Raw genomic sequence first — 19,717 nt, 5'->3', positions numbered from 1 at the left:
AGACATCAAAGTTACTAGTTAGGCTCACCTAAATCAGTAAGTGACGATTAAAGAAGAAGTAGGTAATCCAAATTTGAACACTGAATCACAAAGGATCGAAAAGGCACACACTCAGCAATCATCTTCATCGCTTGTAAAATCACACACGCGATCTTTCGAATCCCGCTGAACTCAGGTCCAAAATGAGTTACTTCCCTTCGGGTATCATTCTCTCCCGTCCGCTAGCTGTGAAGCGAAGATTATCAGAATGCGGTCTTCCGCAGTTGTGACGAATGCCAGCTCGGGTAACCGACTGAAACCAGCCGGTAACTGCACAGTATCAAATGCATTCAAATCCTGGAAACAAAAAGACAAAAGGGGACTCGTTTCGCACATGAATATCATGACACGATTTTCGGTGGCAGAAGGTTTGATGAGCAGTAAACAGGCACTCGCAAAGTTTGTGTCAAAAAGTTAGGTTTTTTAATGAAAACGTCGGAGTAATGGGATAAAAAGCTTACACACGAGGCTCGGTAATACCTGAAAATCGACCCTAGGGAAAATATGCACGATATTCAGAACTCGGAGTGTGTAACCTACAATTATCAACAATACACCCCCTTTCGATCAGGAAAGACGAAGCCAGTGTAGCCGTTTGAACTTGAAATTCATTGTAGTATTCCAGCGTAGTACTCATACAGCCGCACTCGGCGCCTAAACGAAACACGCTTAAGCAAAAAACTCGGATATCAGAAACCAAAACCAATTCCCCGCCAGACCCCCCTCTTTGTAAGACTATTTCTAATTCGGATAAGCCAAACTCTGTCAAAAAATAGCTAACTCAAATACGGATATCTCAAACGTGATTTTGACAGATAAGCCAAACTCTAAACACTGTCGGAGAGACTGTTGTTGTTGTTGTTGCTTGAAAAACACGTCAGGAACATAAACATATTTCGTCACGGCTATAATTATCCTACGGAAACGAACACGTCACCTGTTTTTGAGTAGGCCTATGCAGGGAAACTGATGACGTGTAGAAGGAGCAGATCTGTGTGAAGAGCAAATCTACCTGAGGAATGTATGTGCTCATTTTGAGCGAGTGGTGAAGATCAAACCACAATAAACATGCAGCAAAACAAAACATTTGCCAACAATCTATTTATCCTACATACGTGAGAGAGACACTCATGATATATTAATCGTTCAAATCACACGTGTGTATATCATGTAAATGAGGTTATGTCAAGCAGTCTATGTGTCAAGTAAGTCTGGCAGGGACCTGTTTTTTCCCCAGCTTACGATGCCAAAGTCACCAAGACAAACGTCATTATAGAAGAAGAAAAATGCGCTCTAATTTCCCTCGATGAATTCTTTAGAACCAACACGCCACGCCACACTTTCCAGGGTGACGTTTCTTCGCTTTGACGTAATGAATTGCACGATGCTTTAGAAAAGATCGAGGTTCCAAAACAAGCGTCTTCAATTTGGCTGCCTCGACTACAGGACGTTTTGAGTAAAATACACGTAAGTACAGTATGTAGGATAAACAGAATACTACATGGCTTGCTGTGTCGTACCAGATTTACACTCGTTGCTTTTTCAAATAGTGAACAGCTCGCTTTCGCTCGCAGTTCAATATTAAAAAAACAAACTCGTGCAAATCTGGTACGACACAGCAAGCCATGTAGTATTCTCTATGTTTACGGAGATTTGATCTTGATTTATGACCACAGAGATAAATTGTCTAATTGTGTTTCTTCAAGTTCTTTCTTTAAATGGAGAGGGTTTCATTAAACATTACATTTATTATGATTTACTTGAAATCCTTTTAACAAAAGCGTAGTTACTTGTGGAATCTTTGGTTTTGTTTCTGAGATGTGTCACTGTTTCACCATTTATTTTTACAGTTGGCTTTGAGGTATTAATAAAGCCCCACTGTAGAAAGCACTTCTTATAACTTGTCACTGTTTTGAGCTTATTCATTTAAACACACACACACACACACACACACACACACACACACACACACACACACACACACACCACGCAGAGAGAGAGAGAGAGAGAGAGAGAGAGAGAGAGAGAGAGAGAGAGAGAGAGAGAGAGAGAGAGAGAGAGAGAGAGAGAGAGAGAGACATTCGAAGTGATTTTACAACTTATCCTGAAAAAAACTCGCTTAAGCCGAACTGCAGGATAATTTCTCGTGAAAGGTTTGGCTTATCCGAACTCGGATATGCACAAACTCGGATAAGCGAAACGATTTTTCATTCCCCGGGCGAGTTCGGCTTAAGCGTGTTTGACTGTGGTAGGATATCCTTATTTGGAAAATGCCAAGCGCAAAACTCCTCTCAAATCCCGTGCATTTCGTACGTTTAAAAAAAAAAGCGTGGACAGCGCTCCAGTGTCAAACTGTTGCTGCACTTGTTTGGGCGTGGCTATAAGCATAGTGACATGAATTTGATTGGTCAGTATTTTTAAGCAAAGCACATGTTCTCAGCAAACAGAAAACAAAATATTGAAAGCGTGAGTCACGCTACCCAAAAATAAAATCTTTTTTTTCCATATATTTTTTTTCCATAACTTTTCCCCCCATGGTTCATTCATCATCTGACATAACTTTTTAGCGAAATCTAACCATAAGATTATTGAAAAAAAGCAAAAATGTAGACGACCACCTTCAAACCTCCGTGGATTGTGTGTGTGTGTGTGTGAGTTTGTGTGTTCAGATGATGCATGCCGCAGTGCTTTGCACGGTATTTTGGTGTCAGTTTCCGACTATGACCCACCTAACTCTGACAGACTGACTTGTCCGTGCCTACTCAGTCTTGTGTTTGCGTGTACACACGGCGAAGGAGGATCTTGCCGGTCTGCACATCAGTTGACCTGGGAGGTCGGAAAAATGTCCACCACCAGGCGCGACTGGGATTTGAACACTCAACCATCCGCTTCAGTAAGAGGCCGGCTTCTCTGTCTATCCGGCATTGGGCCATTGCACCCGCCGGAAGATACAGTTTGTATGTTAACACTGAGTACAATTTTTGGAGACTGAACAAATCATGTGTCGGTTTGTGTTTTGTGTGTGTGTGTATGTCTGTGTTTTTTTGTGTGTAAGACCGTGGCATGTAACCGCGCGACCCCGAAATGGAAAATAAGTATATTTTTTTTATTAAACCACTGATTTGCATGCTGATTTATTTCTCTCTCTCACGCACACCGTGACACACCGTCACACACACACACACACACACACACACACACACACACACACACACACACACACACACAAAGGGATAGATGACGATTGAGAGAAGCAGAGATTCAAACGCATCAAGTATTGCTGAACTTGTTTATTGACACATCAACACACATTCAATACATTACCGTGCCTCGGAACCAAACAAAATGACTAGAACTAAACAAGTCCGTGCGAAAATACAAAAGACAAGTCAGTCAAACAACACCATCACATTGACATGAATTTACAGTCTGACACTGTAGATGACGTCGTCTTAAAAAACAACTTTTCCTTCAAAAAGAACAACAATACCTTACTTTAACGCAATTGTGCAGGAATAGAGAATCATACCGTGACATGAAAAAAATAAATTCACTTGCATTTTCATAAGTGTTTTCATTTTCCGTTTGTTTTTTTAACCACTTTTTCAAAACAGTTGTTCCCAGATATTCACCCATGTCCTTCAGTAAATTCTAACAAAATATGCTAGCTGCCAAATTTCCAGAAAACTTCTAGTTGCCAACTTATCTGTTCGACGAGATCCATATAACAAAGGGACGTAAGCGGTCTAAATTTATAACGCTTACGTCCCTTTGTTTCTTTGGTCTTTGGCGAATAGCCTCATTTCATTAATGCTATCTGCAAGGCGAACAAGGACACTTGAATCATCCTGCATGATCAATCAAAACATTGTCCAAACAAATCACGTGTAACTGAACATAAATAAGGCATTTGCTCCAAAAATTACAAACATGCGACATGTTTTGCATAGACTAAGTGCAGAACGGTGGACAAATTATGACCAAGCAGACATGTCATACCGGTGCGTCGATTTTTTTTCCAGTAGCACCTCACACACACTTGCATGCACAGACACACATGTGTGCACTCCCCCCCCCCCCACCCCCTTAACAAACATCCCAGGAGCAGGCACCGAAACTCGCGCACTTAGCTGCGAAATTTGCACTGTTGCAAAATGATGTTATTCTCCGCTAAGTGCCAACCGCTCCCCACCCAACCCCTCCCTCGCACAAGAGAATACACATCTTTACAATTATGCTGCTGTTTGGAAGATTTGATTTTTCATGTTTTATATTTTAACACCGACAACACAAAGGGCCACGCACACACACAAGAGTAGTGCTCTCTTCCTCTCCCCCCCCCTCTCTCTCTCTCTCTCTCTCTCTCTCTCTCTCTCTCTCTCTCTCTCTCTCCGAGTCGTTAGCTTTGGTCACGCATGCTTGCTGTCGCGTTTAACGCTAACACGCAAAGTACCCCCATAAAAAAGCTAACTCAAAATAATTATATAGTATGGATAAATCAGTCATGCAAAGACAAATCTGTTCGCCGCCAATATCAGACATTTCAATCAACAAACGGACGCTTGAAAATACACAAAATACATGATCATTTAGAATCGAATCTGTTGTTACACAGACACAGTGGTGGTTAGTCTGCTTTTTACATTTAGTCAAGTTTTGACTAATAGATGTTTTAACGTAGAGGGGGGAATCGAGACGAGGGTCGTGGTGTGTGTGTGTGTGTGTGTGTGTGTGTGTGTGTGTGTGTGTGTGGAGCGATTCAGAGAAAACTACTGGACCGATCTTCATGAAACTTGACATGAGAGATCCTGAGTATGGTATCTCCAGACTTTTTTTCATTTTTTTTTTATAAATGTCTTTGATGACGTCATATCCGGCTTTTCGTGAGAGTTGAGGCGGCACTGTCACGCTCTCATTTTTCAACCAAATTGGTTGACATTTTGGTCAAGTAATCTTCGACGTAGCCCGGACTTTGGTATTGCATTTCAGCTTGGAGGCTTACAATTTAATTAATGAGTTTGCTCATTAAAGTTGTCATTAAAATGGATTTTTCGCCAACAGATTTAAAATTGATTGCATCGTATTCTTCATCACATTCTAAATCTAAAAATATATACATATGTCATGTTTACTCTTAAAATGTGATCACAATTAACGAAAATAGATTAATTAGTCTTACGATTAAAATATAAGAAATCGATCCAAAAATGATTTCATCTTATTTTTTATCATTTCCTGATTCCAAAAACATATAGATATGATAGGTTGTATTCAAAACAAGCTCAGAAAGTTAACAAGAATACAGAAAAGCGCGCTTTCCTGCTTAGCACAATACGCTACCGCGCTAATCTGGCGTCTCAATATCACTACGTTTTGCACGTGGGAGGTGAGCGATTTCCTTCACGCGGGGATTGACGAAGCTGTACTGTCTTGGTAAAAAAAATACAGTGCGTTCAGTTTCATTCCGTGAGTTCGACAGCTTGACTAAATGTAGTAATTTCGCATTACGCGACTTGTTATTCGTTGTGGTTAGCACAAAATTGATGTCACTAGATTTTGTTCAGGCCTGCGCATGTGCGATTGTGCAAGCGAACCAAAGCCATTTGGGATAATGATGGTGACTTTTAGTTAAACCGTTGCAACAACATCAATTATCGCAATGAATGAGAGAGGGACAGGGAAAAAGACCGACATAGACTCGACTGATGGGGTGGAGGGTGGGTGGGGATGGGGTGACACATTTACGGGGAATGACATTTCAACATCTATGAACACATGTAGGTTCTGTTGCCTTTGCAGGCCTGGCCTTTTTTTTTTCTCTCTGTCGCCATTTAGCAACGGGTTTTTACTAACCTACTAAAAGACTAGGCCAACATATATATATGGCTTGGATAGCATCAACCACGCTTCCAAAGCCTGGAATGATAAGTGAGTCTGCGAGAATAGTTCATATCTAGTATGTTTTTCGTTTCGTCAAAGCACACAGAAATGACATTTTTTTATTTACAGTATGCGTGATAATACATTAATTAATACAAAATGCATAACAATATGAAACTTTCGCAGATTTTGATTTCCCACCTTTTATTCATAACTATGCCAAGGTCGCAAAAACAAACGATTTTGAAGCAGCCTGTTTGTGTTACCTTGTTATAAATAACATGAAAATGGAGGGAAACTTAAATTGCTTGACCAAAATTACACCTCTCGACGGGAATCTACAGAGGTTAGAATGGCAAACATTGCCCGATTCAATGTGGAATCAAGAATTAACGGTAAAATTACAGTCCATTACTTTCTCTTGTAGGTTACAGGCATAAGTTGTATTAGAAACTGATTTCAAGCGAGAAAGAGCGTTCATTAGGATCATATGACATCAATGAAATATATATGCATAATTACATACTAAATGATGTGGTGAATTTTGGCAAGTTTACTTGAGCTCATAACCAATGACAACCACGAGACCGATGACAAATACTCATCAGGATTTGCGTACAAAAAACGGCGGCATGGTAATCATTATATAATTAAGGAATACTTTAAGCTTAGGACAATTATTTTACAAAATGGCACCCATCCTCCATCGAACAACGGGACTGTCAGTGCATGGGAAGGACACTGACGTTATACAGGTACTGTACAACGAAAAAATGGCACCACTTATAGTATTAAGATAAAACATAATGAAAATGCTTCGTACCAGTAAATGTTCACGTGCTTGGAAGGGGGTTGGGGGCGGGGGGGGGGGGGGGGGGGTGGTGGCTGTGACAAAAATAAAACAAAACCACACTGATGTACCTGTGTGTGTGTGTGTGCGTATATATATATATATATATATATTATACGCGTGTGCGTGTTTGTGTGCATGAACCGTCAGACACCGAGAGGCAGAAAACATCGCTGAATGTTTTACGAACTCGATTGATGAGTGCAGGGACTTGATGACTTTAAATTCAACAGTTGCATGGAGGATGTAAATCAATCAATTGTGCGCTCTAGCTGACTTTAAACAGTAGGAAAACAATAGTAGCTGACTTTAAACAGTAGGAAAACAATAGTAGCTGCCCATTTTGTCATTTTTTTTCACCATTCCCATCAGAAGACGACATTTTTCACTGTGTGCACCCGGTCTCAAAACTGCTTCCAAGAAGTACTATCTACCATAAATATTAGCTATTGAAGAATTCATTTTGGTCAAAATACAAAGAAAGAAGTCGTAAAACACTGGCTGCAAATGCACTGAAGGCAGTTACTGTTTGAAATCAGTTACACAGCACCTCTCTATCCCCTTTCCCCCTTCCAAAACCAAATGACGTCAGCACAGCCCCACATCATTGCACCAACAGGGTTGAACAACAAAAGTCTGAATTGCACACACTGGTGCATCTTTAGAGTCTGAAACTGACCGACAGTTACATTCCCTTTAAGAGTGGCACACAAAAGCTGGAACAAGTCGATGATAGGCGTCATGTCTGAAGTCTCAGTTACACACGCAGAGTATCACCGACTTCAAAGTCTTACTGAATTGCATAAACACCAATGTGTTGCAGTCTTATGTGTTTTCTCTTAGTTTTGACACAATGGGGGTCATAGGATGACCCGTCTGGACCGAGATGATAGGTCTAGGGAAAAGTGCAGAGCATTCCACGCCCCATTTCCACACCATCTCTCACCTGTCAGTGTGGATTCGGGGGATTAAGCACAACGAACTGCAGTAGAGAGAAGAGTCGTGTCCCTTGTCACTGGCGTACCTTGCCACACTCCATCACTGTAACTTCACTCGCTCTCGTCTCAGCTCCTTTGAAAAGTGTGGGAGTTGTTGTGCCACCACATTAAGTCACTGTCAATGGGGCTTGTAGAAATACGTGTTCGGCAAGTCCGGCTTCCCTTTCTGAGTCAGTTTTGAGCACTTTACACACACAGGTATTCTTCACAGCCCTGTTTTATACCGATTTTAACACTGTAAGCCGATAGTGCATTTATAGGAGTTCAATATTTATTTCAGTGCAAGGAAAAATGGCGACAACGCTACCGTTTTGGGCATGAGTGGTTAAAGCCTACATTGATACACCACTGTAATGGCAACACATGAAGAGTGTAAGGCAAAGATTATTAGCCTAAACTGAGGCACACACCTTGAACAGTGTAACTGTAAGGTTAAGGTGATTAGCCTAAAGGCACACACTGTAAATGTTGAAGAATGTTACTTTGGTCTCTTTCTTCGGTATTGTTAAATGTAGGTACAAGTTTTAGCAGAAAACTATGTACAGTAGCAGAGGAGTCCGCAATGCCTTCTCTTCCGAGGTTTTGGGCTGGGTAGTGTTGTACTGCTCTGTAAGAAACGATCCCGCATATATATGCCCTATATGCCTCTTGCTACATGCATACACAACGATTACTACAACATCTGACCTAAACAATGCTGTGCAGTTGAAGGTCTCTCTCGTCAAAGTTGTTTCTGTCCATACAATTGTTAACGACGCAGCGTTATGACTAGGAAGGCTGTCATTTGAACACCCACGGACTGTTAGCTCAGTTCTTGTAGCTTGTTCTTGGAGAGCATAGCAGATTCTTGCAACAGTCGTCCCATGAAGCAAGGTGCTCAAGTTCCAAACATCTCGGCTTTTGTCAAGTTCATGTCTGGTCATGAGGAGGTACAGGATGGCTGAACTGAAGACAGTGCAGTAATGGCGGAAGATGAACACGGCTGAAGAATGCTTTTGAGTTTGGTTTGCCGGGCATGGTTTGCTTCGTGCTTCATTGTTAGTGACCATCGCCACCATTCTGAGTCTTGCGACGTCTGGATATCCAGACCCAATCAGATAGAACAAAGTAGAACAAAGTAAAGGCCTGCCTTAATTGAGTCCGAAGCTGAAATCGTCAAGACTTAACAGTCTCGAACTTTACTTTGCCCAATTAATATCAGGCTTGAAATGAACACAAGGAAACAAAGGGTGGAGTAGAGTAGAATGCTATGAAGGAAAGCGTTGCGCGTGGTTCTCCCTGCCTTCCGTTCCACTATGACCATCCCTGCCATCATGAGCCAAATGGTGCTTGGCTATGAACTGTCTCTCCCAGTGCTTGTGTCGAAGCTTGGGGTGAGGACGACTGGCCTCTACCACTAAAGGGAGTGAAGACGAGGAGGAGGATGAGGAGGTTCTGTGAGCCCCTCTGGAGGTGTGTCCGGGAGAGCTGCCTCCGGACTGGTCGGCGGTGTGGTGCAGGTAACGGGGCTCACTGTCCATGGTGGAACAGTTGGAATCTGCAACGACAAGAAATGACGCATCGTGAGGTTGGCTGTTTTGTCACGAGGAGGTTTCTATCTTACTTGTAGCGATCTCAGTTGTCTTGCAAGGATTCGCTAACTCTATATGCAGTGCCCACTTTTCCCTTTCCCTGCAGTTCTTTGACAAAGTTTATGGCAAACTTTCCAGTGACAAACACACATGTATGTCTGTTATAAGCAATACTACAATCACTGAATTATTGAAATAACATACTACGAGGCATTTTAAATATGGGTTTGCATCTCCGTGCTCTCTCTGCAGTTTCTTTGCTTTAACTGCGAACGCCGTACGTCCAGGTGTACACTTACAACTGACTTCAGAGTCCTTGGCATTAACACCGGGTGTAAACTGGGTTAGGCCTATTTGCAAGTCTACACTAGTACTGTAATCCTCTTTTCCCGAAATACGATCATAAGTGTTTCGATCGGAAAACATAAGATTTTCAACAAACAGTGCATAGCGCGATGTGTTAATATCATAACACCTTTGAAACCTAAGTCATCTAACAAAACGTCTTTCTGGCGATCGTCAAATAGACACAACACAAAAAGCAAGCACCTTTCAAACAAAAGATAATTCGCATACAACACGGCGGACAAGATAAAGCTGCAAGATCAACACAACAAGATATCGATACACGATAAAAAGACAGGTAGATCAAATACAGCGCCATATCATTCAGGGCGCTTCGAGTTGGCGGTAACGTGAGCCAGTCAACGGGAGACTGTCGCGCCGAGTCGACACTTGATTTAAAGGCACTGTTATTCCTGTACAAGAATATTCTGATCCCTGTCGTAAGATCTGCCCAGACATGTACATCGGATAAAAACATCCCTCAAATGGGGCACACATCAAAAGTCAACTGCCTAGCTGCTTTCTGGGCTTCATTTTTTGATGAATTATTTTCGCAACTGACACTGGTACCAATTAAGATAAATTTCAGAAGAAATACAATCCACACGCTTCACTGGAAGCAGCCAAGCTGTACATTTTCGGTATTAATTTGTGACGTGTCCAAATCGAGACGTGGTCTTTCTCCAAGGAAAACGCATGTTATATAGTTTAAGCCTCAATTTGATTGGGCGAAGTCGACTTGGTGAAATCTATACTTCACGAAGCTGGCTGCACGAAGCTTTGGTACCGAATTCTTGATACAAAGACTTCTCGAAGTCGACTTCGGGCTCAATTAAGGACAACCTTTACGCCACCACGCAGCATTGACACTTTAAGCCATCAAGAAGACAATGGCCTGGGTGTCAGCCTGCGCTGGGAGCACTGAACCCAGGAGATAAGTCCCCGATACGGCGATCGCTGAGCCCGGGGTGGTGATCACACCGCTTCAAGGCGACCCTCGCACACTCCACTGGGTGACAATTGCACACTTCTTGTGCACTAACTGGGGGTCAACGTTAAGGTGGCCAGATTAGCCTCGTATTTCACGGCAGTCTTGGCACCGTTTCAAAAACTAAACTGGGTCTTAAAAGCACAGACTTGTCTGAGAAACAGAGGGAAGCGCTCATAATGCACGCGACATGTGTTAAAGCACAGACTTGTCTTTATTTTTCGTGCTAAGACCTATGAACTAATTATACATTTAACATCATCTTGGTAACACTAAAGAATACTACAACATCAGCCCCTTAGGGAGTTTATGCTGACGTCACTGTTATAGTATTGATATTGAATAACTAGCTAACGTCACAGGTTTTATCTCGTAAGATCAGTTAAATGTCGCGGACTTTATTGTGCAAAACACGAATAGCATGAGATCACTGATTGCGTATACTGATTACTCCGGCAGTACCCGTCAGCAACGCTCACTGTCTTCGCGCATGGCTGTACATTTAGTCTCTCCTACTTAAGACATGATTTCCTCAGATTTTTGTTTGTCAGAAAACATGGGACGGGAGGATCTAGGGGTCCACTATATTAGCTCAAATACTCACCAGGCGACTCCCAAAACTCCACGGTGATAAGACTGTGGCCGGCGATCCAGTCCTTGCTCTCGTGGAAGTGGTTGCAGTCCCACAGCGCCACGTGACCTTTAGGCATGTTCTTGACCTTGGTGTAGGTAATCACGCGCAAGATGCCCTGTCGGCCCCAGAAGTTCTTCTTCGTGCTCACTGGGTCCTGTTCGTGCAGTTTTGACACGCTGGGGTAACCATACTTGTCGGCCAAGAACGGGCCGTAAGCGATAGGGTGGAACATGTATTCCAAGCCGTCAGCGCCAGAAATGCTGTCGTGGCCGAACTTGGAGAGGCGGATGAGCTGACGCCCCAGAGAATGGCGTCCCCCGATACGGTTGAGGGCGTAGGAGAGACGTAGGGCCGACGTATCGTGCAGCAGGAGGGAGGCGTCTTGCGGCTGGGTGCCGATCATGGCCAGGAGGTGGTGGTTGTGGTAGCGTCCCCCGTGGTGCCAGTACCCCGGGTAGAAGCGCGCCAGGTCCTGGAAGTTGGGCAAGGCCATCTGGAACAGACAGAGGAGGGAGTGAGATGTTGAGTGACTTTAGCAGGAATTTATGATAATGGGTTTGAATGCATGGGTGTTTGTGATAAACCAAGTATGGTGCTGCTCCAATCTTATGAGTGCAAATATGTACGACGAACGCGAGAGAGAGAGAGAGAGAGAGAGAGAGAGAGAGAGAGAGAGAGAGAGAGAGAGACACACACAGAGACACAGAGAGAGAGAGACACACACAGACAGAGAGAGAGAGAGAGTGACAGACACAGACAGAGAGAGAGAGAGCGATACAGAAAGAGAAAGAAAGACACAGACAAATAGAGAGAGAGAGAGAGAGAGAGAGAGAGAGAAAGAGAGAAAGAGAGAGAGAGAGATTTTGGTTGCTGTATATTTTTCCATGTTTACATCTATTGAAAAGCTAATTGACCAAAACTCCGATGAGTCCGATAGTCAAAGATACTTCTTCGTGTAATATGCAGGTCTTACCTCCGTTGAATTCGTGCGATGATTTTGTATAAACCAAACAATAAAAAATGGCTTAAAATAAAAAGAAACATCGGCCACATTCGGCTATAAGTATCCTTAAAAATCCGAAACGCCACTAAATGTAACAAAGCACAATTGATTTATATCCTCGGGTCCCTTCTCTTTCGACAATCCATCGTTACATCCCCACAGCTCCTCGATCTCTAGCAACAACAACAAAAAAACAGAAAAAAAGTTCAAAGGCGTTAACAAGCTGCTTTGCATAAAAGGGACGCAATGACTGACACTAATAAGACAGTTTAAGGCAAAAATCACAGACTAGGCGTCTTTAATCAAGTCTGTTATTTCAGACAATGACTTGTTTATATGCGGCGGCTGTCGTAATACCAATGTCCACAGATTCTTTGAGGATGACTTCGTCTGTACGGCAACATAACACCAGCGTGACAGTGACTGTTCATTTGACTGCTCCGTTACTTCATTGGCTGCCCATGGATCAATGCAGCACGGGTTATATCCGAATATATCATCCATCATACTTGTTGCTATTGTCTGAAGAGATCTATCCCGCCTGCCTGCCTAAACGTCCTATTGTTGGATAATGTTACATGCTCATCATAAATCATTCATAATGAGGGGTTGTTGAACCACGTGGCATGGAAGCCTGGGCTCGGGAAGTCAAGGATTTATTGTATGTACTGGTGGCGACCGTCGCCATACTCAGCTGTGCATTTCTTCCTGTCATTTTATTTTTAGATTTAATTTTAAAAAAATCTTTTTTGTTGTTGCTTCTTTGTCTTCTTCTCCTTCCTGTATTGTGTTTTTATATTAAATGTCAACAAACCCAAAAGACTTATCCGTATGAACAAACGATGAAGCGTGAGTCAATGCAAAGAATCATATACTGTAGGCGGCAGCGTGTGGACAAAGCAAACTCAAAAAAATCGCAGAATAAAACAACAACGATGACAATAAAATCATAATGTTTAAAAAGCCATACTATACTATTCGTCGTGTGGTGACAATGAAAGTGTATTTAGCAACGAAGAAAAAAAAGCTCTTGATTTTATTTTATTTTTACTTTGTGGCAGTGTAGACAACAGACAAGTACAAACGAAGCCCCATTGTAAGACCCCCTGATTTAAAGTCTTTTCACTTTTTACCTCAGATTGTTGGAGGGCTTAATAAAAAAAAGGGGGGGTGGGGGGGGGGGGGGGGGGTTCACTGTAAAAACAGCAACGAAGAAAATAAAACAAGCTCATGAAAACTTTTATTATTTTACTTTGTAGGCAGTCGTTACATCAGACACGTATTTTACAGCACGCGCAGTGCCGATAAGTATCAAGTAACCGTTGACATGCGTGCATACATCACTGTCACGTTCTTCCCCCTGTCCTCCATTTAACCCTCAGCCCACTCCCCCCCCCCCCCAGCACCTTCCCTCCCTTTCAGCTCCTCCCAAGCTTATCTGCATTTGTCAACAGCTTTTGTGATATTAAATAGACAATGACAAATAGGTGCGCATATTTAAAGCTACAACTTTCCTTTTGACAGCAACACAGAATGGCGTAATATCCCACTCTTCAGTAAACATGAAAATGACGATGACAGAGAGTGCCGGCAGACACGCTAAGTTGGAGATTAGAATGAAACGCACGCACGCACGCACGCACACACACACACACACACACACACACACGTACGCACGTAAGCCAGCACGCACGCACGCACGCAAGCACCGACACACACACACACACACACACACACACACACACAACCAAGCTTTGACTAAATGAGAGCGAACTAACGAACCATACGGACAGACTGGAACACGCCTAAAATTCACCCGAACTCGTGTCCTTATTATAAATCGACGAGTCTTTCCAAAGATAACTCAACACGAATCCTAAATCTATTATACTCTTTGCATATACCCAACATAACTGAAACATCCAATTTCAACGTAAAAGGTTCTTTGACCAAAAGTATCGAAGCAGTAAATCGAACGAAACGGCTTACGGCAGTGTTTGCTTTGTAGTTCGAGTGCGCAAGACCGCCAATTTATTGCATCTGGAAAGTTAATTTTGAAACATACACCCCGACAGCTTTATCAGAAGGAACGAGACAGCACATTGATTTAGAACTAACAGCAGCTTTTACAAACACACTCGTAGCAACAGCGTTCGGTGCAAACTAATGAAAAATCAACACGCTGCCTAGCCAGCACTGCAGTTTACAAGGGAAAGTTGCTCACTTTTTATGAGCACAATCAAAAAGTGAACAAAAAACAGGACGCGCCAAATTGTGGAAAATGCACCGAACTCATGCATGCATGCAAGTTGTTTCCCACTCCTCCAAATCGAATTTGTTCTTTCTCGATAATTGCTTGCTTGTTAGAGACGGTAGCTGAAGCGATCTCGCCAGCTGAAATGAACCATTGTTTGAATAACACAACGAGCCGCTTTCTGCTCCCTGAGGAGGTGATCAGGTTTCAGAACACCTGAAAGAACACCATCAAGAGTGGAAGAAGAAGGCCGATTCGCCTTGCTCTTTTTTTCTGTTCAGCGTGTGAACAAAAAGAAACGAGCGTTCCTTTTTTCATTTAGTGTTTGAAGGGTGGCTTACAAACCTACTCAAGACTTCCCTTTTCGCTTTGTTCTCATTGTGCGTGAAGGATGAAGAAAAGTTGTCCTCCCCTTCTCCCTGTCTTGACCTTTCTGTCCAGACATCCTTCCTGAAGGGTCAGGGCCACAAAGGGCCGCTACCCCGAGGCTGGTAGTTCATTGTTCTCTCCCCTACTTCTGTTTGCTTTAAATATTGTCAGCAAACTCTCCCAAAAAAGGAACAAGGGTCCTTGCGCTAAAGAACAAAGCTCTGGAGGCAGCTGAAGACGTCTTCCACCCCAAAAAGCCCATCAAACCTACCGCGGTAGGAAAGAAGGAAGTGCGTCTTTGTCTTGAAAGGAGTATAGAATAGACTAGAGTTTTTTTGTCTCCAAAGGTACAGAATAGATTGGAGTTGTTTGTCTTCAGCAAAAGTATCGCTAGCAGCACCCTGGCGGGGAAGGAACCCGAGACACTTCACGAAGCGACTAACAATGGGATAAGGCGGGGATGAAGAACCTAGGGGTAGTATTTTGTGGATGAATTCACTTCTCGGGATACAATATACGCACGGTATCGGTGACAAGAAAATAGACGTCTTTTGGACAAGGGTGGAAGTAAATAGTCGTCTGTAAATGAAGTGAAAACATCTTGACGACAAAGGTATAAGGGGTGTTTTCGGCCTTGACGGAAGTTAAATGGTCGCCAAAGAAAAAAGTTAAAAAAAGACAGCTGCACATTTATATATTCATCTTGCGTTCTGTCATTCCTTCACTACACTGAATTGGTCCCGCATAGCCAAATAGGCTGAAGGGATGCTAATGACTGGTCAACGACCAACAAACCATCCTTCGCTGAATCTATCAACTTAGGATGGCTTTTGAGTTTTCCAGCGAACACAAGAACCAAACTATCAGCTTAGTATGCTGTGATCCATTGCACGCTTGTGCACTGTATTTTGCAGAATATTTGAATGGTTGGTTGGTTATTCTTTTTTTAATTATTATCTCTTCAACTGTAAGGAGAATATTTCTTTCTTTCTTTCTTTCTTTATTTGGTGTTTAACGTCGTTTTCAACCACGAAGGTTAGGAGAATATTTCAATAAATCGTTTAAACCAAAAGTGTCAAAGACCTGAACTGTAACACTGCGTCACGGTTCCGTTGTCTTTGCTGACTGCGGGCTGAACCGCCCCTTTTTCTAGTTACCAGTGTTTAGCTACAGTGGGGGACTTCATACTTGGCATCACGTGCTTTTACATGGTGCACACCGATGTTGTCGTCGCTGCCATTTAAACACACATAATGACTTCATGACTGGCACTTCATCAATGTCTGCACTACTTCATAAACGCGATACACACCAATTAGTCTTTCGTCATACAGCCACATGCAATGCTACACCATGATGTCAGCAGTACCCCGCGCATGAGGTCCTCTCTCGCCTGCAAACACGGCTAATAATATGTGTAGCCCATACACTCAACACCCAAACCCGCCATTTTCCCCAACACAAGGAGCTATCATAACGGGTAGGACCACCGTAGTCTGTTATTAACGGGCCAGATTGCAGTCTTTCTGAGGACACACAACACAGATTCCAATGCATGGCCCAGAAAATGCACTCCAATGGTTTCTAAAGTCCACAAATAGTTCAGAAAACAATCAAACATGCAACATAGTGACTCATATTGATAAACAAGAAAGTGTGAACCATGTTCAAAGTGCAAATAATAGCATAAGTGACATTTAAGCGCAGCGAAGCAGGTAACCCGTGATACAAATACATTAAAGAACATCCCTCGAAGTCAAAACAGCGCCACTAGAAGTGTTTTATGGCATGAAATAATGTGGATAAAATCTGTAACGCGGCATAATTATGCTACACACAATAGAATCTCTTTAAGCCATCTAAGCGGCTTATAGTTTGAAGAGACATGAAAAAACCAACAACGAACCATTTTCCCAACCGATTCCTATTCATTTTATACTTGTAATGTTATTGTAATAAACAGAACATTGCTTTACTGGGCAAAAAAGAATCACACACTTGAGCCAACATTTTGTTTCAGCCACAACTGAACAGTTGAAATAAATACGCGCGTGCAACCGATTGAAATGTCGGAACATGTGACCTAGAGATGTCACACTCAGCACGAGTAATTCACTGCAGTTGCTGGCCCGTAGAGTGCGTTCTTTCACAAGCAAACATGCTGATTACATAGCGACTGCTTTAACGCACCTCGAGCTTACATAGCCAAGTCAGTGCTCAAATAGCGATTTTCTCCCGAATTCCTGAGGGTAAAGGGGGACAATCACATTTTCGTTGTGTCTTAAACACACGACACAGCTCCCTCTGCTCTTGGCGTGGGTCCAGAAAGGGGGCTAGCTGCCCTTGGTGGCGTTCCCACTCGCCCTGCAGGAGTCCTCGTGTTTCTCGGGAGAGAAGTGAAAGTCGCTAGAGGGGTGAGCTTCAGCTCACTCTTTGTCTAGGGACGCTTTTGTTGCCCTGCTTTTATCCTGCCTTTTTAACCCTGAGCTGTTTGGCTTGTTTTTTCTTGGTGACCGTACCGTACCTTGTAAGTGATGAGCCAAGTTGCTAAACACAAACTGCCAAACACCACCTTTGCTGATAGGCGGGAAACGTTCATCTGGGTAGATAACTACCTTCCAACGGACACCACTGCTCTGAGGGAGCAAGATTGGTCCCTTAATATGGACCAAACAGCAAGCGGTTCTGACCGCGCCCCAGATATTCCCATGGAATCACTGAATGAGACTGACCGGGCCAGCCGGACTGGTCAGTCCCCAAAATCCAAACAGCTTAATAAAGCAATCACCAATGAGAAAACCAGCATATCTTCTCCTTTCAAGAGAAAGAGATTGCGGGAGGACGACCCTGAGGGGGGGCAGAGCTCTCCGGAATCTCTTCTCTTCCGGGATAGCCCCCCACGCTCTCAGATTACTGATCATTTTGAGGAAGACTTCACCGAAGTCAATCGTAAGAAGCCCAAAAAGAAAAAGAAGCAAAAGGTCCTCTGCGAGGGTCCCCCTCTTCAGGGAAACACAGGTATTTCCCATGCAACATCTGCCCGGGGGGTCGACACCTCCCAACCCCTAACTGAATCACAAGAAAACCAGACAACTCAACAGCCACTACCACCTGCCAATACACACACACACACAAAACAAAGACCCCGAAGAAAACTTCTTTACCAACCCAAGCAACCTCCTCCCTCCTTCTTAGAGTTCCCCGTGGTGGTGCAGGACCTGAAGGAGGGCCCTGCAACATTGCAGGGACTCGGCCTCAGGAGGAAAAAAACTTTTGACCTTGCCATCGGCGAGGTCAAAGAAATACGCATGCTGGCAGCTGGGAGCGTCCTGGTAGGGTGCTCCTCAGCATCACAACAAAACAAGCTATTGAGGCTGGACTCGATCGGCGGCATCAAAGTGAAATGCCACCGTCCGGAGGTAACAACCGAAGGTGTCATTAAACGCATACCCACAATACATTCAGGAACAGACCTGTCTGAGATGGCAGTGGGCGTGCGCGTCCGGATGGAGGATGGGAGTCTTGTAGAAAAGGGCCCCTCCTCGGTTCGATCTTTTCGCCGTCTTCTCCTTAGGGATGGGAAACCGTCTCAGGCGGTCCGTGTCACGTTTACAACGGCAATTCTTCCAGACAGCGTCGTTCTGGAGAGTGAGGTGTACGGCGTCGAACCCTACACTCCTCCAGTGCGGCGCTGTACGAAGTGCCAGAGACTATCGCACCTAAAACAACAATGCAAATCAAAAGTGCAGATCTGCCCCCGATGTGGCTCCAAGGGCCACGACGGAGCGACGTGCACCAAGGCCAAACATTGCGTAAACTGCAAGGGCGAGCATTCCGCCGCTTATCTTGGATGCCCGGAAATGAGACTGAGGCTGCAGGCCAATAAGATCAGGTCGGCAGCATACATACCATATTCTGAGGCCCTGGATCGGGCGCGGCGCGAGCTCGCCAAACAACAAAATAAAACAGCGACTGCCCCAGCGGAAATGAGGGACTCCTTCTGGCGTCCCCCTCCGCAACCGATCCGGCGGACCTCAACCCCCCGGTCCGGGTACTCTTTGGCTGTCCAGAGACCCCCCCTGGGTGGGCAAGTAAATAAAATACAAGAAATCAAAAACAAAATGACCGAACATGACAATACACTCCTTCCAGTTCATGCGGACAGTTCTGCTGCAACCGCGAAGCACCAAACAACTTCGCAAAATCCAAATCCTGGCCCCCAGGCGCCCTGTAAGTCTCAGACGGCTCGGGCAGAGGCGCCGCTTCATGGGACCCCCGGGTTAAAGGCCTCCCTCCTACGCAAAGCCCAGAACAGGAAGGAGGACTCGAAAGAAGAGCAGCTCTTCGAGAGGTTGATGGGGAGAATGGAGGAGGGATTGGCCCAGAGATTCAGAGAATACAAACTTAAAACTGAACAGGAAATAAAGCAGCAGATGAGGGAGGAGCAGGAGAAGGCAGAGCTTGAGCTAGCCGACGCTGCACTAGATAAGCTAAAAACAGGAGAGCAATATGCAAATTTAAATGAACAACAAAGAGGCCTTCAAGGTTTCATCGAGCAGTGCCTCGGCTTCATGGTTAAGGCCAGACAGATGCAGAGTCCTCTCGACCTGATCGACTCCCTCTCAGCTACATACACACAACTCTCCAACACCAAGGTTGAACGCTTCATTCCGGGCGGCGCCACTCTGGCGCTGGGCGCTCTTGCTGGTGCCAAGCAGTTGTCCGTGACGGATATGAAAGCTGTTAAAACCACTTTTTAACCTATTTTAAATCTGCCCTTTAACTT

At 43.9% G+C, this 19,717-nt stretch overlaps 1 protein-coding gene across 1 annotated transcript in view; it reads right to left on the bottom strand.

Annotated features, from left to right (window-relative positions):
- Positions 1-6,785: 6,785 nt before the first annotated feature.
- Positions 6,786-19,717, bottom strand: part of LOC138981957 (uncharacterized) — a 36,745-nt gene continuing 23,813 nt past the window's right edge. Inside the window, exons 2-3 of the mRNA XM_070355140.1 lie at positions 11,276-11,798; positions 6,786-9,304 (exon numbers count right to left, since the gene is read on the bottom strand). Of these exons, the coding sequence (XP_070211241.1) occupies positions 9,015-9,304; positions 11,276-11,798 (813 nt within the window). The 3' untranslated portion in view covers positions 6,786-9,014. The remainder of the gene's footprint in view (positions 9,305-11,275; positions 11,799-19,717) is intronic.

Source organism: Littorina saxatilis, linkage group LG12, assembly GCF_037325665.1.
Source record: "Littorina saxatilis isolate snail1 linkage group LG12, US_GU_Lsax_2.0, whole genome shotgun sequence".
NCBI lineage: Eukaryota > Metazoa > Mollusca > Gastropoda > Littorinimorpha > Littorinidae > Littorina > Littorina saxatilis.
Note: the sequence above shows the minus strand (reverse complement) of the source record. Positions and strands in the feature narration are given on the sequence as shown.